Source organism: Dromiciops gliroides, chromosome 1 (assembly GCF_019393635.1).
Source record: "Dromiciops gliroides isolate mDroGli1 chromosome 1, mDroGli1.pri, whole genome shotgun sequence".
Classification (NCBI taxonomy): Eukaryota; Metazoa; Chordata; class Mammalia; order Microbiotheria; family Microbiotheriidae; genus Dromiciops; species Dromiciops gliroides.
The window spans coordinates 73452327-73475042 of NC_057861.1; the positions used below are offsets into that span (position 1 = coordinate 73452327).

Sequence of the window (22716 nt, forward strand, 5' to 3'; positions counted from 1 at the left end):
GATTGCACATGTATAACCTATATCAGATTGCTCACTGTCTTGGGTAGGGGTGGAGGAAGGAGAGAAGAAGGAAGAAAAAAATTAGATACTCAAAATCTTATTAAAAAATGAATGTTATGGGGCAGCTAGGTGGCACAGTGGATAGAGCATCAGCCCTGGAGTCAGGAGTACCTGAGTTCAAATCCGGCCTCAGACACTTAACACTTACTAGCTGTGTGACCCTAGGCAAGTCACTTAACCCCAATTGCCTCACCAAAAAAAAAAAAAAAAAAAAGAATGTTATGGGGCAGCTAGGTGGCGCAGTGGATAAAGCCCTGGCCCTGGATTCAGGAAGACCTGAGTTCAAATTTGGACTCAGACACTTGACATTTACCAGCTGTGTGACCCTGGGCAAGTCACTTAAACCCCATTTTCCTGCAAAAATAAAATAATAATAATAATAAATGAATATTGAGGGGCAGCTAGGTGGTACAGTGGATAAAGCACTGGCCCTGAATTCAGGAAGACCTGAGTTCAAATCCAGCCTCAGACACTTGATATTTACTAGCTGTGTGACCCTGGGCAAGTCACTTAACCCTCATTGCCCAGGAAAAAAAAAGAACGTTGAAAACTATCTTTACAAGTAATTGGAAAAAATACTATTTTTTTTTTTAGTGAGACAATTGGGGTTAAGTGACTTGCCTAGGGTCACATAGCTAGTAATTATTAAGTGTCTGAGGTTGGATTTGAACTCAGGTCCTCCTGAATCCAGGGTCAGTGCTCTATCCATTGCACCACCTAGCTGCCCCAGAAAAATACTATTTTTTTTTTAAAAAGAACACAAGCTCCTGGAGGGCAGGACCTTGTTTTTTTCCTTTCCTGGTATCCTTAGCATTTAGCACAGTGACAGACACTTACAAAGCACCGTAATGCTTATCAGCTGATAAGTAATAGCTGTGTGTGTGTGGTTGTAGGTGAATGTCCAACTTTAACCTGGAGAAATAATCAGTGTCTGGGTACAAATGGAGGAGAACCATCAATATGTAAATGAGGAAATGCCATGCCCTGGGGATATTTGTGCAAGGCAGGGATTCTGACTTAACTTGGGGGCCTGGGAATTGATGTTTGTGGGTTAGAATGGGGAATGGCCAAATACCCAGGCTGGAAAGAGCTAAGGCCTCCTCTCCTTCCTACACACACTTACCAGTCACAATGTTGTCCATCACCTGGTTTCTCCGCTCCACCCCAACTTGGGCCCACTGCCCTGTGGCATCCAGGTATTGGGTTAGGATGACCAGAGGTGCCAAAGAGCTTAGGGTCTGCTCGGGGCAGCCAGTTGGAACTGTGAGCAGCTTGTGCAGTTCCGAAGGTGTTAGGGCTCCCAGGATGGGCTCCCCAAGAATGTCTCCTTGAAAGAAAGAGGGGTGAGGCACCATCATCGTGAGAGTAGCCTTTGGATGTCCCATCCCCCTCAGGCTAAGGAAAGGCTAGCTCCACCTTCAGCCCAGTGGTCCTCCTTCTCTGGGCATGGGCTTGCTCTCCTTACCTTGTACGCTGACAAACACATCTGCATCTGTGCCAGGCACCATGTTCTCAAAGACCTTTCTCTGCACACTTGCCTTCTGGGTGAGACCTGGGCAGAAATGAATTTTCCATGGTCTCCTAGTTCCAAGAAGCCTTCAAGTCAAGGTGATCAGAGTTCCTGGAGGGTCAGCCCCAGGGATGCAAAAGGTCAAACTGCTCCAGAGGCAATTGAAGCTGGTGGGACAGTTTCTCCATGGACTGACTAGATTATCTCATGAACAAAGCCTCTGGTTCCATCCCCAGTGCTCCAACCTGGTGGCCTTCAGCCCTCCAAGTACAGCCCCTCACCTGCGCCCTGTGGATCCCTGGAGCTTGCCCACCCCTCCCAGGTGCGTTCTCACAAACCTTTAGGGTCCAACAGTAGGCTATAAGAGAATTTCTCTATCTGTCCTTCTGCCTGCAGTCAAAAGAATCCCAGAATGTAAGAGGGAACTTAAGGATCATTTAGTCCAACCCTAACCCCCCCACTCATTTTACAGTTGGGAGAAGTGAAGACCAGTGAGGTAAAGAGAGCTAGCAAGGCACAGTGGGATATTTGTTGGGTACAAAGTCAGATGACTTGAGTTCAAACCCCCACCTCTACCATTTACTCCCTGTGTTATCTTGGGAAAGTCATTTAACACCTCTTGACCTCATTTTCCTGATGATGATGATAATGACAATAATAATATTCATATAGTGCTTGTGACATGCTTCATTTATATTATCTCATTTTATTCCCATAGCAATCCTGGGAGGGATGTGCTATTATAATCTTCATATTACAGATAAGGGAACTGAAGCTAAGAAATGTTAAGTGACTTGCCCAGGGTCACATAACCAGCTAGTAAGTTCCAAGGCACAATTTGAACCTTGGCCTTCCAGACTTTTGTCCAGTACTCTCTTGATTATGCCATGTTTCCTCCTTTTTGTAGAATGCAGAGCTGAGGTAGATGAGCTCCAAGGTTCTTTCCAAGCTGGAAGTCTATGATGCTATTGTTGGTGGTGGTGGTAGTCTTTCATTCTCTTAAGAGAACCAATGACATCAGGATGGCGATATCTTGACTTGCAAGTGAATTAAATTTTATTAAGAGAGGGCTATGCAAAATCACCAGCCTCACTCTCCTCCAGAACCATCAGAGTCCAGCGGCAAGACAGGACAATTACAGGACATGAGGCTTATCTATGCCAATAACTTCTTTGCTTCCTCAACTTAGCCTGACAATTTCTGCTCCCATCTTTCCTGCCAGGAAAACAGTGTCCATCAAAAGCACAGGCTCAACTGCTTCCATTAGGTATTCTCTGTTCTATGTGGTGTAGTAGAAAGGGCACCAGGCTTGGGGGATCAAGTCCTGGCTCACCTACTTACTATACAGGGTGTGATCTGCAAAATGGAGATTATTTTCCTTACTCTACCTGCCAGGAGTATTGTGAGCAAAGTGCTCTGCATGGGAAAATAGGAGTTATGCTGAGGGTGAATATCTTGTGAAGGCCAAAGGTCAGCTGTGAAACCTCCCCATGAACATCATCAAAGTGACCCAAGCAAGAAAGGACTTTGGGAAAACTAAGACAACATCTATGGTGCCCGGGATGAGAAGGGGGGGTATATTTTTGTATCTCCCCAACACCCCATCTTCCTTTCTGGCCTCACCCTCAAGGGATTCAGTTACCCGAACTAAAAGTGTCTTCTTCACTTGGTCCCAGACACCACGACCCTCAACCTGGACTTCCACATCAATGTTGCCTGGCTCTACTGGCAGCACAGTGAACGACACCACCCTTGAGGAGCCGGGAGGAACAGAGACTCTCTGGAAGAAGGACTGGGTCTTGCTGGACTTACTACACAGAGCCTTCTTGTAGGGAAACTCTACATGAACCTGGGTTGAAAGGGAATCAGGACAGAGACTGTCACCACAAGCCAGGGGGACCCAGGTAACTTCACAGGGAGCCACCTAATAGCTCTATTCCCTGCTCAGGACAATGAAGGAGAACCTGAAACCTGTCCCCATATCTCAGCCTAGTAGGGACTAGAAAGAGAGAGGGACAGCCTCTTTCTTATGATACATTAAAGTTTCGTAGCAAGCAGGTCCCAGGCTCATAGAATATTAGAACTGGAAGGTACTTCTGAAGATTCAGCCTACTCATTTTACAGATCAATTGATTCCTCAACAAGCACTGATTACATGCCTGCCATGTGCCAGGCACTGTCAGGAACTGGGGGTTACAAAGACAGAAATGAAACAGTCCCTGTCCTCAAGGAGCTTACAGTCTATAAAAGGAGGCAACAGTTCCATGTTTGGATATATACAAAATATCAGTAAAGTAATTATGAAGGGACTGGGGAGGGAAGGAAGGGAGGCACTGGCAGCCAGGAGGATCAGGAAATGATTTGTGTAGGAGATAGCAATCGATGGCTTAAACCTCGAAAGAAGTTAGGGAATCTAAGAGTCAGAGATGAGGAAGGGGTGCATTCCGGACTTGGAGGGCAGCTTGTGTGAAGGAGAGAGGAGATAGATGGAGTGTCGTCTGTGGTGTATGAGAGATGACAAGGACAATTTGGCCGGACCCAAGTCCATGGAAGGAAGTCATGTGGAATAAGCCTGAAAAGGTACGTTGAGGCCAGATCATCAAGAGATTTAAATGACAAAGAGAGGAGCTTGTGGTTTGTTTGTGTTTTGAACTCAGGTCTTCTTGACTCCAGACCTAGCACTTTTTCCAATGAGCAACCCAGCTGTGATTTCATTGATGCAGAGAACTGCCAATCCACTGTCACCTAGTTTTCTCCCCTGCCCTGGTTGTTAATTGTCTCCCATGAACCCAGAGAATCAGGTGCTTTCTCAGCATCCCCCTGCGCTTTGTTGGCGGGGGAGGGGGGGTTCAGGCCAAGCACATCCCATGGGGTTGGCCCAGAAATGTCCAGCTGATTGATGGTTGATGAACGAGAATGTGGGAGGTCACAATATCACAGCTGGTCCATGGCCTGGTCACTGCTCACAGATCAAACAGGGCTCACTCAGGGCTCACTCATGCACACACACCCCTCCCCTCATGGCTCATCGCTCACTAAAGTTCACTCAGGGTTCATTCAGAGCTTGCTCCTGACTCGCTCAGGGTTCCCTCGCAGCTCAAAACTCCCACTGACGGCTCACCTTGACAGTTCTTTTCAGGTAGTTGTACAGAATGGCTTGGATTTGAACCTGCTCGTTCCTGACCACAGAGAAGGGCAGCTTCAGATCCACAAAAAAATTCTTCCTGACTGTCATCTCTAGGGGCTCGGAGATGCAAACACCTGACATGAGGAGTGACAATAGAAGGGGAGGTTAATGAATTGGGGGAGGGGAGGATTTGGGACTCTTGGAAAGGCTAGGTTTTACACTGCGCCCCCCACAACCTGGGGCTGAACAATTACCGGGACCCTAGGATGTGGGGCAGAGAGGACTCACCTTTGCCCTGGCGGAGGCTCACAGCCATGATTTGCCAAGTGGTGATAGAATCAGGCAGGTTTACAGGGATGGTCATAGCAGCAAGACTAGGGAGTGGGGACATCACCATTAGAGCCATAGCACCTGTCTTAAGTCTAGTCAGTTGTTCAAGGATCATTGGGGTTAAGGTCAGAGGTCTGGCATCAGTCCCTGTCCTGGGGAGGTGGTCATTCTCCCATAATCAAGTCCCATAGTCTTTACTCTTGTATTTCAGTCACTTTCCCAGGGTCAAGGTCATTGCCCTTGTCTTTCAGCCAGTCACAGTTTTGTGATGATGAAGCCATGTTTTGGCTTCACACTTGCTATCTGATTTTTGTCCTGAGACATTGGGAAAAGGGACCCTGGGGAGCTTCAGTCTTACCTTGAGCCACGGGCAGGGTCTTTGGGCAACTTGACCTTTCTCCAGAGCCAGCTCTCAGGGAAGACCGTACGCACTGGCAAGTCAGAGTCATCAGGGAACCACATGTCGTCTGGGTCATCATTTTCATCGACTGTGGGGTATGTGTGTGGGGTGCCCCTCTCAGAACTTTGCCTGACCCCTGGCTTGCCCTTTCCCTCCTTCCTCCCCCTTGGCTCCCTCCTTACCAGTGCCCAGCAGTAGCCTCTCCACTCGGGCTTCTTGGTCCAGCATTGCCCCGTGCTTGCAGCACTGTAGAAAGGCAGCCTTACAGGCCGGGCCATGGCGTACCCAGGGGACTCGGTCTTCACACGAGAGTCCAATGGGCCCCTCTCGAAACCCAGCCTCACAGCAGCGTCGTTCCAGCACCATCTTGAATTCATTCACTGCATGAGGAGGGAAGAGAGGGGACGGTCCTGAGCCCGTGGGGGCCAAGAACATAGGAGCTCCTTCTTCTTTTCCCAGTCTTTGCTTTCACCCTTTCCCAAATAGTTCTTCAAGGTTTGGGGCTTCAGAGTTTGTTATCTCCTTTGGAGATAACAGGATTTGGGATTCATGGGTTCGAGGTGCAGCCACCAAAAAGATCGGATCCTGACCTTTTTGTCTCTTCTTTTCCACAATCTTCAGGGACCTGCGTTTGCGGGAGGAGGAGGAGGAGGAGGAGGAAGAAGTCTGCGGGCATTGCCAGTCTAGAGGGAGAGGAAGGACCCTTGAATTGTGCCCCAGGACATCTGGTCACCTCAACCTGGACCTCCAATCCCCCAAACTGAGTGCAGGTCACTGGGTGGGGAGGGGGGTCAGATTTGTCCTTTGCCCCTTGCCTACCTACCCACCCCCATTATGGCCAAAGACCCTCTAGGGTCTCCCTTTCCAACTCCTCCTGGCTCCCTCCGTGTGGTCTCCTTTCACAGCCACCCTCCTGATCATAGAACCTTGAACCAGAAGAATTTTAGCAACCATTTAGCATATTCCCTCTATTTTATAGCTAAGGAAATTAAGGCCCAGACTGGAGAAAGAGACTTACCCAAGGTGACCATAGTAGATCCGAGATTCGAATCCAGATTTTGTGTTTCTAAATGCTGTGCTCTTTACACTGGATCCCATGACCCCCTGGAGGGCCCCTTTCCCCAGCCCTCCTTGGCATCCCCTGACATCCCTCCTCTACCTTCACTAGCCCCTGTGCTCATCCCAGAGCTGGTTGTGAGGTCCAGACCAGCATCCATAAAAACGCCCAGGTTGTCTCTACCACTCCCGGCAGTGCAGGCAATGTCTCGAGTCTCTACTGTGTCCCAGACCTGTGGATCACCAGGGAGTACCTTAAGCTGGGTTGTCCCAGGCCAAGCCCTGTAGCAATGAGATCTGGACTTCCTTGCATGACTTCACCTTTTTCTGGGAAAGCTTGTGTTTGCTGTTAAGGGCATAGACAGCCTTGTCCACAGCAACCAGACCCACCAGGGCATGGGGGTCACCGGTCAGCAATAAGTTCACCTTGGTGTTGGGTTCAAATACTCCATCATCTGCTGAATCCTTCAGACCTATCTGAAGCTGGATGGTCATGGGGAGGTAAGAAATTAAGGCACAGAGAGGCGTGGGGATGTGTTTTCCCAGCTGATCCCCTGGGGCTGTATGGGGCTCATCTGTCCCTACCTCTCCTCCCCAATATTCCCAGTTCCAGGTGGGCACAATTTCTCACCCCTCACCCTGAAAGTCTACTCCTAAAGAACCCAGCCGTATGTAATCTATCTGACTGTTCTCTGCTCCTCTGATCTCACTAAGTGTTCCTTGTCTCTCTCTCTCTTTTTTTTTTTTTGGTAGGGCAATGAGGGTTAAGTGACTTGCCCAGGGTCACATAGCTAGTGTGACCTCAGTCAAGTGTCTGAGGCTGGATTGGAACTCAGGTCCTCCTGAATCCAGGGCTGGTGCTCTACCCACTGTGCCACCTAACTGCCCCTTGCCCTTTATCTTTCAAGGTAGAGCTCCAGTCTCATCTCCTCCCAGAAGCCTTCCTTGAGCATGCCAACCCAGACTAAATCTTCTCTATCTCTGCCCTCAGGATTTTTATGGCCTGGAGCACACACTTAGCATTCTGGGAAGAACAGAGAGGGTGCTGGGGTGGGGGGAAAGATATGGAATAGGGAGGGGAGGCTATGACTCACAGTGCCCATGCATGTGTCCTTCACATCAATCCAGATAGAATCAGCCACAAGCTCTGGACTGGAGCCTGGAAGGATGTAATAGGCTAAGATGCGGAAGGACGGCAGTAGCTCTGGGCTCACGTGGATCAGGGAGGATGTTAAGATGCCCCCTATTCTCCTGTGCTCGATCCGGGCTTGTGTGATCTGACCTTTGCTCAACAGCTTGGCAAAGAGGAGAAAAGGAGGGGGGAACACTATGAATATAACTCTGGAAGGGGGTGGCAGGTACCACATCGTCCCAAAGGTCCCGCTCCTCATCCCTGGGTGGTAATGTTTGAGCACTTCCCTCAGTGGACACCAGGGAAGAGGAGGAAAGCCCCCTGGCTGCCCGAAGGCTCTGCCCTGGCACTCCTCCTCACCAGGATGGTGAAGCTCTTGATTCTCTCTTTGGTGTCCTGATTTTCATGCCTTGTGTTGAGGCTCAGTTGAAGGCTTTTCCCAACATCAGTTTCCAAAGCGTTGACCTCAATGTGTAGGAAGTTTCCAGAGTTTTCCTGAGTCTTATAGGCCTGAATTGTCAACTCGGCAAAGGCCTGTTCATGGGGCTGCAGATGCTCATCCTTTGTCTCTACCTGGGCAGAGTCGAGGATTAGGGATGAAAATAAAGCCATTCCCTTTCCAGGAGCAGCCCCTTCCCAGGTCCTATGTCCCTTCTGGGATTCCTTATTCTCTCCACACCACCTTGGCTCTGTGTCCTTACTCGAATGGATAGTCTCTCCGAGTCGGTTGCAGTGTTAAGGGTCAAGGAGCCAAGCCCCTTGGCTGAAGTCTGGACCTTGTTGCCTTCACATTGCACATGGATCCCAGATGCTGGAGACCCATCAGGATTGGTGACTGAGACCTGTGAGTAGGGTTGGTGAGGGAAGGGCAGATACTACTGCTCAGCCCTAACATCAGGTTGTCTCCGGGGTAACCTCTGTCTGGGAAGTGGGGAGAGTCTCTACACTGGGGAGGGAAATTCTTTGTCTTGGTGGAGAGTCTCTATTCTGGGAGGGAGTGGCTGTCCTAGGAAAGAGTGGGGTTTCTGTCCTGGGAGGGGGAAGGAAGAGTCTGGAATGTAGGGGAGGTGTCTTTGACCTTGGGGAAGAAGTCTATCTTGGACTGGGGTGGGGGCGGGGAGAGTAAGGCTCTCTCCTAAGAGAGCATGGGCTCTCTATCCTGAAGGAAGTCTGCAGCCTTTTTTTTTTTCCTTTTTTTTTTATGAGGCAATTGGGGTTAAGTGACTTGCCCAGGGTCACACAGCTAGTAAGTGTTAAGTGTCTGAGGTCGGATTTGAAATCAGGTCCTCCTGACTCCAGAGCCGGTGCTCTATCTACTGTGCCACCTAGCTGCCCCCAAGTCTGCAGCCTTTTGTGGCTCCTTACCCCAAAGTGGAAGGGCATTCCAGGCTTGAAATAATGGGGAGTTCTGGTGAATCTGATGGTATAGGGACTCCGGACTATCTTCACCCCCGAAGTCTCAGCCTGGACCATTTCACCAGCTGTGCAAACAAAGAAGCCTTTGAGGAGAGCAGCATCAGGAGACTAGTTCTGATTTGCTCCCCCTCCTTGCTTGTGGAAAGGATTTTAAGCCTTTTGACCCATTTTACAGATGAGGAAACTGAGATTCTAGAATGACTTATTTGTTATGCCCAACCCAGTCTCCTCCTCCTCCCCTTCCTTCCCCTCCTTCTTCTGACCAAGTTTAGGAGAACCTGGAGGGACATACTAGTGGAGAAACATAAGAGGGTCACCCACCAGAGGAGAATACAGTGACATTGACAAAAATGGAAACCCCCAGGAGTTCGTTGAGGTCCTGGAACTGTGCAGTCAGGGTGACCTTGCTGAGGGAAGCATGTCCCTGTCCTTCAGAAATCTGGCTCAGGAAGAAGAGAAGAAAAGCTGAGAAGAGAAAGGGGAACCTCAGAAGAGTGTGGGGATCAGAGGGGGGTCAATGCCTACCTTCACTCTCTGCAGTGAGTCCTGGAGGGTGATCCAATCAGAGTCCAGTTTCACTCCAAAAATGGCCAGAGCATGTCCATCAACAGGCTTGTTGAACACATACCTAGAGGCCCAGAGAAGGGTGTCTCACTGGTTCTGAAGAACCCTCGCCCAGCCTCACAGAGCTGCCAAGACCCCTATTTGCACTTTTCTAATCCAGGGGTTCTGCTGGGTCAGCTATAGGAAGTGTGTAGGGAGGGGATATCCTGGTCCTCACTTTCCCCAAATGTCTCGGAAGCCAAGTGTCTGAGGTTTCTCCCAGTTTTCTTTGCTGAAGAGGCTGGGGAATACCTGGTCCCAGCCCCTAGTGCTTCTCTCTCCCCCTTTCTGACCTTTTATACTCCCTGAACCATGTAAGGCATCTATCTCTCTATCTGAATATGAGGGGTGACAATGCTCACCTGGCATTGATATCAATCCCCAAGGTCATGTCATTTAGATAGAAGAAGGTCTTATTGGGGACCAGTTGAACCTCAAATGATGGTAGCACTAAGCAGGGAGAGAGTTTGGAGTTAATGAGGGGGTGAGCTTCAGAGGAGAGAACTTGAAGCCTAGAATCTGGAGCCCCAGCCCAGAAACCCAGAACCCCAGTTCCCCAAGACCAGCAGTTAAAAATCCAGAGCCCTAGACCACCTGTCCAATGCTGGTAGCATGATCCAAGGTTGCTTACCATATTCCTTCACATCAAAGGACACACTGTATGGCCTCTGGGGCCCACTCTGGTATCGGGCCTCAATGGTCCAGGTTCCAAAACTGAAGCAGTAAGGTTACAGTCTAGATCTAGTGCCTAGTCAACCCCCCTCTCCAAACTCCACGACCCCACCCCAGCCCCACTTTGGGAAGGTCTGGTACATATAGGAGAAGGGAGAGGAAGGGAGAGGGAAAGAAAAGCAGTGGAAGGGGAGGATGGGGAGGTATCATGCTTTTGGGGGAGGGAGCAGAGAAGGAGCTACCTGACCAATTCGGGAAGATGGAAGGAACCCACAAAGAAACCATTCTCCTCCCCTAAGTTCTGGCTGATGACAGAGACACCTTGGGGGTTCTGGGGGGGAAAAGAGGAGAGTCAGGGGATACTGAAGCCCCCACTCCTAGGACACACTTCCCAGGGTCTCCCTAGCCCTGTTGGGATGCCCAGGAGCCAGTTCTCATGAGCCATAAAAAACAACCTTAATGTCGATTGTGAATGACCTCATCACTGGGTCTAATCCATGGTTCACTGTGAACACCCTGTATTGAACTGGAAGGGAAACAGATATGTTGTTGGCCAGAGCCCAGATATCTTGGCAGTAGGAGAAGCCAGAGCCCAGAGACTCTAGACAGTGAAGAAAACCAGAGCCCAAAGACCCTGGGCATTGATTGAGAAGCAGAACCCAGAGACCTTAAGCAGTTAGGGGGAGCTGGAGCCCAGAGATTCTAGGTGATGGGGAGAGAAAGGAGAACCCTCTGGGCAGTGCCAGACTCTAAAAGTCAGCCTTCCCTCCTCCATCCCTCCCAGGCATTGGGACCCACCCCACTGCTCAGGGGTATAGATGGTCTTATCCGTCTGGATGAAGATATAGCCAGCATGCGGAGCAACCATGATCGTTTTCATCAGAGAGAAGGTCTTTGAGGAGGCTTTGAGGACCACGTACTGCTTCCCTGGACGCGGAGGGAAGACTACACTGTCAGGGATCTGGGAAGAACATGTCTCAAAGTCATCACCTTTCCTTTCAAACCCAGTCCTCCCACAGACTTCCCTGGTTCTGTCTGGGTCACCACCATTTATCCAACCTCCCACATTCCTAACTTGAGCCTTCTCTTTGGTTTCTTTCCATCCTTTCTCAAGATGCAGTCAGTTACCAAGGCCTGCCCAGCCCACTTTTGTTAACATTGATCACAAATGTTTCTGGCTTTTCTCATTTTGTCACCTCAGCATGTCAGGAAATGTAAGTGATGGAGAAGCAAAGGTTCATTGGATTTTTGTAAATGAAGGGGTTGAAAGATGACCTTTCTTTAAGGTCCCTTTGTGCGTCCCTTCTGACTCTACATCTGCGATGCTGTGATCTGGTCCATTTGCAGCCCCCCTTAGACAGGGCGACTCTAAGGGGGTGGGGGGGGGTCTGTCAAACTTCTCTTTCAAACGTCAATCTCTTTAGGTTATTCATTCCTTGTTTTGTTCATTTGAGTATTTTATATTTTTAGAAATAACCACCTACACATCCATGATTCTTATGCATGAAGGTAGTCATGGGATTCCCCTACGTAAAAATCTCCTGATTGTCTCTCAAATGAAGTGCCAGCTCTTCTGCCTGGCGTCTCAGTCCTAGCCAATCCATGCCTGACTTTTCGACAAGTACATTCTAGCCAAACCAGCCTGCTTTCTGCCCACACCCAAATATACCTTGTTCTTTCCCCCTTCTGCACTATTGTTCAGGTTGTTTCCTAGGCCTCTCCTAGGCAGCACATTGGATAGAGCACCAGGCCCAGAGTCAGGAAGACCTGAGTTCAAATCTAGCCTTAGATACTTACTAGCTATGTGACTCTGGGCAGGTCACTTAACCACTATTTGCCTCAGTTTCCTCATATGTAAAATGGGGATAATAATAGCACCTACCTTCCAGGGTTGTTGCGAGGTTCAAATGAAATATTTGTCAAGTATTTAGCATAGTACCTGGCACATACTGAATTCTAAGTAATTTTAGCTGTTATTGTTACTTCACCTGTTGAATTCCTACACATCCTTTAATTCCTAGTAACTCTAAGGAATCTTTTCCTGATTCTCTGCTCTTCTCCCTGGTTAGTAATAGCTTTCCCATTAGGGACTCACAGAGCCTTTTGTGTGATCCTTTCCAATGCACCAACCATGTAAAAATTGTAAATAATTATTCATTTATGTTTCTTATCCCCCTGTGGAACTGTAAGTTTCATGAGGACAGGGATTGAGTCTTAAGTTTCGTGCTTTCCCATTTGCCCAACACAGTGCTCTGCACACAGCGGGGAGATGTTTAAATGACTGGACAAGAGGATCCCAAACACTTAGTCCCCATCTATACTGAGCCCTGAGGGGAGTGGAAGCCAAGTGTGGACCCTTCAAAGGACCTCTGAAGGAGGAGACAGAGCTCTTGCTTTAAGGATCCTCTCTGTAGGCAAAGGAAAGACAGTCCTCAGACCCTGGAAGGTCAGAGGTCACATGGTCCAGTCTCCTGACTCTGGACTCCATGACTTCCTATAATCATGGGCTCTAGGTTCAAACCGCACTTTTAGGAAGTTCCTCTTAGGCTCTGACCCAAACCACCTTTAATCTTGAGACCTGATGCTCCAGGGTTAACTTGAACTGATGGGGACTATGGAGGATCTGTCTTGGGGTCTCCACCAAACCCAACCATACAACACAGCATGCCAGAGTATACCACACCACAATATACCACGTACTGTCACAGGAGCCAATGTCATATAGTTGTTGTCTGGGGAGAGTGTGAGTGACATGTTATACAACAACTTCCTCTCTAGGGGAAAGTCCCAAATGGTGAGAAACACTTCAAGGGGCTCGACCAGGAGATTCTCAGGGTCCTGATGCACTTGGAGCAAGATGTTCTCTGGGCCCCCCACCCATAGAACTCGAGGGGCCACAAGAAGGTACCTGTACCAGGAGATATACAGAGGACAACAAGTTGAAGGGAGCATGCCAAAAGAAAGTCCAGGAATACGCAGAGTGGAAAAGACCAAGAGAATCACACAGAGCTGTGCAGAGGAAAAAACTCTAGGGATCATGCTCCAAGATACTAAGGAGACCCCCCACAGCTAGCCCTACCGAAGAAAGCCCTCCAAGAAAACCCAAATGGAAGTCACAGAAACTGAGGGCTAGAAAGACCCTTAGAGGCTGTGGGATCCCACTCACACCTAAACAAGAAACACCAAGAGGTATGCGGAGGGAAACACGAAGGTGGGAACACGTCCATATGTGGAGGGGATCAATCACAAGGAGAGAAATACTCCAAAGACCCTCGAAGACCCATGGACAAAAAAAGAAACAGATATGGCCAGAGAGACACATACTGAAATGAAGAAGATGAGACATATCTCCTCCTCTCCCCTACTTACAGAGGGCCACAGTGGACAAGAGGGAGACCAACGAGGAGAAGCAGTTGTGACAAGCCCGGGATCCTGGGGGCCTCCATGGTAGAGTCTGGCAAGGAAGAAGTGGACCCGTATACCTGGGGCCCCCGCTGCTCCCTGGTTATTTGTTTTGGCTCTACCTGCAGGCCAAGTTAATTACCAACTGAACTGAGAAGGCTTCCCATAAATCCCGTGGTTACAGGAATTACAGTTATATAAGGGACTTCAAAGAACATGTAATCCAACCCCCAAAGCCCCTAAAAGAGATCAAAATGACTTGCCTGTGGTCACACAGGTAGAAAGGGGGAGAGATGAGAGTTAAAACCAAGTACCTCCTGGCCACAAATTCAGTAGTGGTTGCCCTACACCCATTTGCAAATAAACTGTCTGGATTTGGGGGTTGCAGAAGCATGTAGAGGATATAGACTCTACAGACCCTTCAGTCTCACGTTCCAGACCTAACAGAAGCAACTTTCCTACCACCTGATGGGGGGAGCCTCTCTCTGTATTTCTCCCCCCCTGCCTCCTTTTTATTCCTCATTTATTTATTTTTTTTATGCCTGTTCCTATCTTTCTTCCCCTTCCTGCCTCTTTCTCTGAGTTCCCTTGAGTCCTGGGAAATTACAGTCCTCTCTGTGTCTCCTTGCTGCTTCCTGCATCCCAAAGAACCTTGTGGCAGTTACCCATCCTTTAATCCCTAATACCTCTAAGGAATCTTTTCCTGCTGAGCGAAGAGAGTCAGGGCTTTAGAGTCAGGAAGACCTGATTCTGTTCTTTCTCAGACACTAGCTGTGTGACCCTACACAAGTCACTTTTCCTCCCTATGCCTCAATTTCTTTATCAGTAAAATGAGGATGTTGGGTCAATTCTAGCACTAAATCTATGACCCCAGTACTATCTAACTCCATTTCCTTAGGCCCTGGGAGACTAATTTCTGTTGTAGCTTTTAGCCACTCTCCCCAAGCCTCCACTCATTACCATCTCTCTCCCTAACTTTGATTTGTTTGTTTGTTTGTTTTGTTTTGTTTTGTTTTGTGGGGCAATGGGGGTTAAGTGACTTGTCCAGTGTCACACTCTCCCTAACTTTGAAACTCATAGTTTTTCTTTTTTAAAAATTCTTTTTAGGAGGCAGCTAGGTGGCGCAATGGATAAAGCCCTGGATTCAGGAGGATCTGAGTTCAAATGTGACCTCAGACACTTGACACTTACTAGCCCTGTGACTCTGGGCAAGGCACTTAACCCCAATAGCCTCGCCAAAAAAAAAACAAAACCCAAATTCTTTTTAAAAATTCTAAACTTAAACATCAAGTAAAATGTGCATTTCCATATGCAGAGTATAAGAGAAAGAGGTTTATGTTCTTGTACCACTTTGAGTTATTGTACCACTTACTTTTCCTTTGAAATATATAATAAATTCAATATTAACTTCCTTCTGGACTTTCTTCTGTTCTCTTCTATGCTTTTTTTTTTTTTTTGGTGGGGCAATGAGGGTTAAGTGACTTGCCCAGGGTCACACAGCTAGTAAGTGTCAAGTGTCTGAGGTCAGATTTAAACTCAGGTACTCCTGACTCCAGGGCCGGTGCTCTATCCACTGCGCCACCTAGCTGCCCATCTTCTATGCTTTAAAAAAATGCTTCAGGGGCAGCTAGGTGGCGCAGTGGATAGAGCACTGGCCCTGGAGTCAGGAGTACCTGAGTTTAAATCTGACCTCAGACACTTGACACTTACTAGCTGTGTGACCCTGGGCAAGTCACTTATCCCCCATTGCCTCACCAAAAAAAAAATGCTTCAAGTAAAATGCTTCAATAATCCTCTTTTCTTTCTGTTCTTTTTGACAACCCTCTATTTTTGCCAACACCCTTTCCCCTGATAACTCTGTTGTTGTTTTTCATTCATTTCTGTTGTGTCTGACTCTTCATGACCCCTTTTGGGGGTTTTCTTGGCAGAGATACTGGAGTGGCTTGCCATTTCCTTCTCCAGCTCATTTGACAGATGAAGAAGCTGAAGCAAAGTGACTTGCCCAGGGTCACACAGCTAGTAAAGTCTCTGAGGCCAGATTTGAGCTCAGGAAGAAGAGTCTTCCTGACTCCAGGTCTGGCATTGTATACACTGTGCCACCTTGCTGCCCCATAGCTGACGACTCTGGCCTCCATTAAAAAAAGGAAAAAAATCCCTGTAACAGGAATAAGTAGTCAAGCTAAACGGATTGCCACATGGGTCATGTCTGAAAACATGTCTCTGAAAAACATGAAAATAAATGTCTGAAAACATATGTCTGGGGGCAGCTAGGTGGCGCAGTGGATAAAGCACCGGCCCTGGATTCAGGAGTACCTGAGTTCAAATCCGGCCTCAGACACTTGACACTTACTAGCTGTGTGACCCTGGGCAAGTCACTTAACCCCCATTGCCCCGCAAAAAGCACAAAAAAAAAAAAGATAATGAAAACATACATCTCATTCTGCTAGGCATAGGCTGTGATGGAGTGGATGGTACCTCTCTATTTCCTCTAGTCCTGTTACTGCTTAACCCTTGGGGAGACCCAGAAAGGGTTCATCCTCCAGCAGGGGGGTGTGCTACACCTCATCTGAGGAGAGCAGGATTTAGAGCCAGAAGAGAGACTTTATAAAGCTATTGGAATCCAGTCCTTTTATGAAGTGCTTTCTAGGTGGTGCAGTGGATAGAGCACTGGCTTGGAATCAGGAAGGCTCAGTTTCCTGAGTTCAAATCCAGCCCCAGACACTTACTAGCTGTGTGACTGTGGGCAAGTCATTTAACCCGGTTTGCCTCAGTTTCCTCATCTATAAAATGAGAAAAAAATAGACAAGTACTCCAGTGTCTTTGCCCCAAAACGTGGACACAACTGAACAACAACAACATGGGCTAGACACTGGGCACTGACCTAGCAAAGCCAAGATCTCACATCCTCTGATTCCAGAACAAGAGCTCTGTCCACCTTCCCTCCGACCAGCAATTCAACTGAATTCAATACAATTCAACAAATATAGAAGAACCATCTGAGATGTTTGAGGCTCTCTGCTGGACCCCTGCTCCTGCCCCTGACTTCCCTTTCCCAAGTGCCCTTCTAGTTCATTCTAGTACAAATTCGAGAGGTTTTTAGAATCAGAGGATTTAAATCTAGAAGGGGACTTTGGATATTAAAGCCCCTCATTTTCAGTAGGAGAAACTGAGGCCCTGAGAGGGGAAGGAGCTTGCTCATGATTGCACAAGTATTAAATATCAGAGGGCTGAGGAAGTCCTATAGATCACAGAGTCCATATGGAAGTGTGTCTGTTCCCTGGTTACATGTGTTCACCCTTCCTACCCTCCCTCCCACCCCCACCCCCGACTTGGGGGCCTCTTTTGGGGCTGCTAGGGCTGGCTGGGTGGTTGTATGTTTGGAGGTTCCAATTCTTGGGTGAAGTCTGGTCCAAATTCTTCAGCTAAGATATGTTCCTGAATTGTATGCAGTGTCGCTCCTCACCAAGCTACACAGGAGAGCACTGGAGAAGGCTTTCTAGAGCATGACTGAGTCTTAGTTGAGGGAGAGTGGTTAGGAACAGAGAAAGCTCAGTCAGGGTATGTATTTGGGAAAAAAAGAAACAGATGGACTCTTCTAGGACTGGGAAAGGGCTACACAGGAAGACTTATGGTCCAGGGGCTGCTAAAGATGTATAATAATAACAACAATAATATTTAGCATTTCTATAGTGCTTTATGGTTTGCAAAATATTTCCCGTGTTATTTCATTTCGTTTTCTCAAATAACCCTGGAAGGTAGGTACTATTATTATCCCCATTTTATAGATGAGGAAACCGAAGACAAGAGAAATGAAGTGACTTTCCCAATGTAAAAGGGCTAGTGAGGCAGGACTCAAACTCAGCTCTTTTGTGACTCCAAAGCCAGAGCTCTAACCACTATAGTCCCTGACTGTGTACCTGAACCAAAACAGACTGGGCTCTATGACTCTGCTGTATCCTCTGTACTCCTAGACAGAGTCACCCCCAGGAAGTTTTCCACCAGGAGCAAATACTACAAACTGTACCTGAGATCGATGGGGTGAAGCAATCTTTCAGGTGAGCTGGGAAGTGCGACTCCCTGACTCTTAGTGACACTAGGAGGCCAGGTGGAGGCTGATGCTGGGGAAGTCACTATGGAGGGGTGTGTGTGTGTGTGTGTGTGTGTGTGTGTGTGTGTGTGTGTGTATGTGAAAATTCACTGTCAGAAGATGCAATGTGGGAGGGTAGCGAGATTGCGGTGCCAGTTTCTAGGAACCTGAGCAACAAAAGAGTATGTTAGAGACTTTAGAGAGATGCCATGGTGACCATCGGGCCTCAGGTTTCACCTGATGATTGGCCAGGAAATAAGCGCTGTCCTTGTAGGCACTGGGCTGGGACTCACCATCCAGCACATATTAAGATTGGTCCGTTTGGGGCAGCTAGATGGCGCAGTAGATAGAGCACCAGCCCTGGAGTTGGGAGGACCTGAGTTCAAATCCGGCCTCAGACACTTAACACTTACTAGCTGTGTGACCCTGGGCAAGTCACTTAACCCCAATTGCCTCACTAAAAAAAAAAACAAAAAAAAAACCAACAAAAAAAGATTGGTCCGTTTTCCTTTCTTTGTCTCTGGGATAGGGGTTGCCAGACAGCCTTTTTCTACATGCAGCATGGAGGAGCATATATTCCCCTGGGAAAGGCAAAACTAAGAGGGCAGAACTTAGCAGACGTAACCCCTCTCCCCCGCCAGCAGGTTGAGATTTCAGACCTGGCTAAAAGCAATGGATTGCCTGTCATTCAAGAGTTGTATTTTTTAAAATTTAAATTCCAAAGGACCCACATGTACAAAAATATTTATAGCAGCTCTCTGTGGTGGCAAAGAATTGGAAACAAAGGGAATGCCCATCAATTGGGGAATGGCTGAACAAGTTGTGGTATATGAATATAATGGAATATTATTGTGCTGTAAGAAATGATGAGGGGCAGCTAGATGGCGCAGTGGTTAAAGCACCAGCCCTGGATTCAGGAGTACCTGAGTTCAAATCTGGCCTCAGACACTTGACACTTACTAGCTGTGTGACCCTGGGCAAGTCACTTAACCCCTATTGCCTGAAAAAAAAAATTATGAGCAGGCAAATTGCAGAAAAAAACTGAAAAGACATTGGGTGATGATCAACTGTGATGGACTTGGCTCTTATCAGCAGTGCAATGATCCAAGACAATTCCAAAGAACTCATGATGGAAAATGTTCTCCACATCCAGACAAAAGAGCTGTGGATTCTGAATGCAGATTGAACCACACTGTTTCTACTTTTTTGCTTGTTGTTTTTTCTTTTTTTGAGGTTTTCCCCTTTTTTTCTGATTCTTCTTTCACAACATGACAAATGCAGAAATATGTTTAATGTGATTGTACAAATGTAACCTATATCAGATTGCTTTCTGTCTTGGGGATGGGAGAGGGAAGGGAAGGAGGGGAAAAAATTTGGAACTAAAAATCTTATGAAAATGAATGTTGAAAACTATCTTTATATGTAACTGCAAAATAATAAAATACTTTTATGATAAAAAATAAAATAAAATATTTTAAGATGAAAATCAAAATTCCATTCAATAAATATATTTTACTTTATGATGGGAAGATACAGTCCCTTTCAGGTCACTTGAACTGGGGAGGAGATAAAGATCCTCAAGGAGATGGGAGCTGAGACATTTTGATAAACTTTCAAATTGTTTCTGATAATCTTCCAACTTTCTGCTCTGGCTGATATGAAATTTGGGCTGTTCCTAAGGCACTCAGAAGCTGGGAGTCAAGGTCACTCTGATCCTGTTTGTGTAGAGAACCAGGCAGGCAGGCAATTTCTAGTCACTGATGTGCTTGCAGATGTAACAGAGTCCAAGAAGCTCAAGTTCATCTCTGGCATATTCATAGATTGCATACACTCAGAGGAGGACTCCTGCCCCTCTGTCTTTCTCTCTACTTTAATGTCCACAATAGGACATATATTCCTGTGGAGAGGAGACATCTTATACCTTAGAGCTGATAATGTTAGACTTCCACGTCTGGCATCAAAAGAACAAAGCAGCTCACTAGACTTTTCACATGAGTTCTTCAAAATAAATTTTCCCAATTTATGACCAAAGAAGAGATAGAGGACATTATGAAATGCAAAAATGGATGATTTTTATTACATTAAATTAAGAAGCTTTTGCACAAACAAAACCAATACAACCAAGATGATAAGGAAAGCAGAAAGCTGGGAAACTATTTTTTACAGCCAGTGTTTCTGATAAAGGCCTCACTTCTCAAATATATAGAGAGAACCAAGTCAAATTTATAAGAATACAAGTCATTCCCCAATTCATAAATGGTCAAAGGATATGAACAGGCAGTTTTCAAATGAAGAAATTAAAGATATCAATAGTCATATAAAAGTGGTCTAAATCACTATTGATTAAAGAAATGCAAATCAAGACAACTCTGAGGTACCACCTCACATCTATCAGATTGGTTAATATGACAGAAAAGGAAAATTATAAATGGAGAAGGTGTGGGAAAATTGGAACATTAATTCATTGTTGATGGAGTTGTGAACTGAGCCAACCATTCTGGAGAGCAATTTGGAACTATGCCCAAAGGGCTATAAAATTGTGCATACCCTTTGATTCAGTAATACTAGGTCGGTATCCCAAATAGGTCATTAAAAAAGGGAAAGGGTCCACATGTGAAAAAATATTTATAGTAGTTCTTTTTGTGGTAGCAAAGAATTGGAAATTGAGGGGATACCCATCAATTGGGGAATGGCTGAACAAGTTGTGGTATATGAATGTAATGGAATACTATTGTGCTATAAGAAATGATGATCAAGTGGATTTCATGAAAAACCTAGAAAGACTTACATGAATTGATGCTGATTGAAGTGAGCAGAAACAGGAGAACATTGTCCATAATATAGCAACATTGTGCAATGATCAACTATGCTAGACTTAGCTCTTAGCAATGCAATGATCCAAATTTCCAAAAGAGTCATGATGGAAAATGCTATCTACATGCAGGAAAAGAACTATGGAGCCTGAATGCAGATCAAAGAATATTATTTTCACTTTTTTGTTTATTCTTTCTTGTATTTTTTCCCTTTTGTTCTGATTCTTCTTTCACAACATGACTAATGTGGGAATGTGTTTAACATGATTGTATTGTATAACCAAATCAGATTGCTTGCTGTCTTAGGGAGGGGGGATGGAAAGAAAGGGAGGGAGGAAGAAAAATTTGGAACTCAAAATCTTACAAAAATGAATGTTGAAAACTATCTTTAAATGTAATTGGAAAAAATGAAATACTATTAAGATGGAAAAAATTTTTTAAATAAATCTTCCCACAAAAGCACCTGGAATAATTTATTCTGTATCCACACAATTGTTAGGGTAAGTTGTGAAGTGCCTGAAGCCTTTTATCACTAAATAACTGAGGATTTTCTCCACCTGCTTTGTTGAAATCTAAACAGAAATAAGTTTGGAGGTACAGTGTTCTAAGGTTGAAACCTTCATTCAAGTCTTCTGCCAGATTTCCAGTTTCTGAAAGTTTCAAAAAAGCCCATGTCATTTCAACAAATGACTCAGTATGATAGATAAGCAGACACATGTTCTGTAAACCAAATAAATAATTTTTCTCCCTCATAAATGGATTATTATGTGTTCAATTGTGTGTAGATAAAAAAAGATAAAAAATAAATTTAAAAAAAGAGTCAATTGTGTGTAGATGCTGGTGTCATCAATAAAATATAAATTCAGGGGGAAGCTAGGTGGCGCAATGGATAAAGCACAGGCCCTGGATTCAGGAAGACCTGAGTTAAACTCCAGGTTCAGACACTTACTAGCTGTGTGACCCTGGGCAAGTCACTTAACCCTCACTGCCCCACAAAAAAACAAAAACAAAAACAAAAAACAAAATTCAGGCTATAGAACCATGTATACCCTTTGACCCAGAAATACCACAACTAGGTTTATATCCCAAAGAAATGAAAAACAAAAAGGAAAAGGACCTATATGTGCATGAATATTTATAGCAGCTCTTTTTGTGGTGGCAAAGAATTGGGAATTGAAGAGATGCCCATCAATTTGGTGAGTGGCTGAACAAGCTATGGTATATGATTGTGATGGAAATGATGAGCAGAACACTCTCAGAAAAACTTGGAAAGACTTGCATGAACTGATGCAAAGTGAAATGAGCAGAACACTGTGCACAGTAACAGCAATATTGTACAATGATCAACTGTGAATGACCTATCTAGTGTCAGCAATACAATGATCCAAGATACTTCTGAAGGGCTCGTGATGAAAAATGCTATCCACTTCCAGAGAAAGAACTGATGGAGTCTGAATGCAAATCAAAACATACTTTTCTTAAACTTTATTTTCCTTTTTTTTGGTCTGTTTTCTTTTACATGACTAAAATGGAAATATGTTTTGCATTATTACACATGTATAACCTATATCAAATTGCTTGCCTTCTCAGTGAGGGAGAGGAGAGGGAGAAAGGGAACTTGAAACTCACAAAGTTTTTTAAAGGAATGTTAAAAATTATTTTTACATGTAATTGAGGAAAACTAAAATATTAAATTAAAATACTGAAAAATAAAATAATATACAAATTCACTAACAAAGTATTACTAGATTCATAGTAAAGTGTGTAGGTGGGAAAGAAGGCTGGAGTAAAAGATTGGCTTCTACCATGGCTGGAGCCCAGGAATAAGCCCCCACCAAGGGAGGGGGTTATGAAGTCAGGATTATGAGGTTCATCTCTTTTTTTTTTTTGGAGGGGCAATGGGGGTTAAGTGACTTGCCCAGGGTCACACAGCTAGTAAGTATTAAGTGTCTGAGGCTGGATCTGAACTCAGGTACTCCTGAATCCAGGGCCGGTGCTTTATCCACTGTGCCACCTAGCTGCCCCGAGGTTCATCTCTTGAAGAAACTGAGAAGTGGGGTTGGGTCTGGCTGTGGCTCTCTCATATCCCTAAATACATGTGACTTCTT

The 22716-nt window shown here is 45.9% G+C and overlaps 1 protein-coding gene across 8 annotated transcripts in view; it reads right to left on the reverse strand.

Annotated features, from left to right (window-relative positions):
• The window catches only part of LOC122728411 (venom factor-like), a 29251-nt gene extending 15449 nt beyond the window's left edge, over positions 1-13802 (reverse strand). For 4 of the 8 annotated variants that reach the window (XR_006353279.1, XR_006353281.1, XR_006353282.1 and 1 more), the window contains exons 1-24: positions 13676-13802; positions 13007-13214; positions 11105-11267; positions 10762-10832; positions 10549-10637; positions 10266-10348; positions 9997-10084; positions 9557-9659; positions 9353-9470; positions 8981-9096; positions 8317-8457; positions 7976-8188; positions 7578-7778; positions 6805-6966; positions 6587-6716; positions 6018-6110; positions 5610-5807; positions 5386-5515; positions 4986-5071; positions 4692-4831; positions 3213-3419; positions 1909-1960; positions 1526-1612; positions 1184-1387 (exon numbers count right to left, since the gene is read on the reverse strand). Coding sequence is in view for 5 of the 8 variants with exons in the window: in XM_043967020.1 (XP_043822955.1) it covers positions 1184-1387; positions 1526-1612; positions 1909-1960; positions 3213-3419; positions 4692-4831; positions 4986-5071; positions 5386-5515; positions 5610-5807; positions 6018-6110; positions 6587-6716; positions 6805-6966; positions 7578-7778; positions 7976-8188; positions 8317-8457; positions 8981-9096; positions 9353-9470; positions 9557-9659; positions 9997-10084; positions 10266-10348; positions 10549-10637; positions 10762-10832; positions 11105-11267; positions 13007-13214; positions 13676-13752 (3160 nt within the window). In the remaining 3 variants the exon portion in view is untranslated. Of the gene's footprint in view, positions 1-1183; positions 1388-1525; positions 1613-1908; positions 1961-3212; positions 3420-4691; positions 4832-4985; positions 5072-5385; positions 5516-5609; positions 5808-6017; positions 6111-6586; positions 6717-6804; positions 6967-7577; positions 7779-7975; positions 8189-8316; positions 8458-8980; positions 9097-9352; positions 9471-9556; positions 9660-9996; positions 10085-10265; positions 10349-10548; positions 10638-10761; positions 11082-11104; positions 11268-13006; positions 13215-13675 lie in introns of those variants that run through there. The other 4 variants (XM_043967029.1, XM_043967038.1, XM_043967050.1 and 1 more) reach the window with 4 other exon arrangements.
• Positions 13803-22716: the final 8914 nt, after the last annotated feature.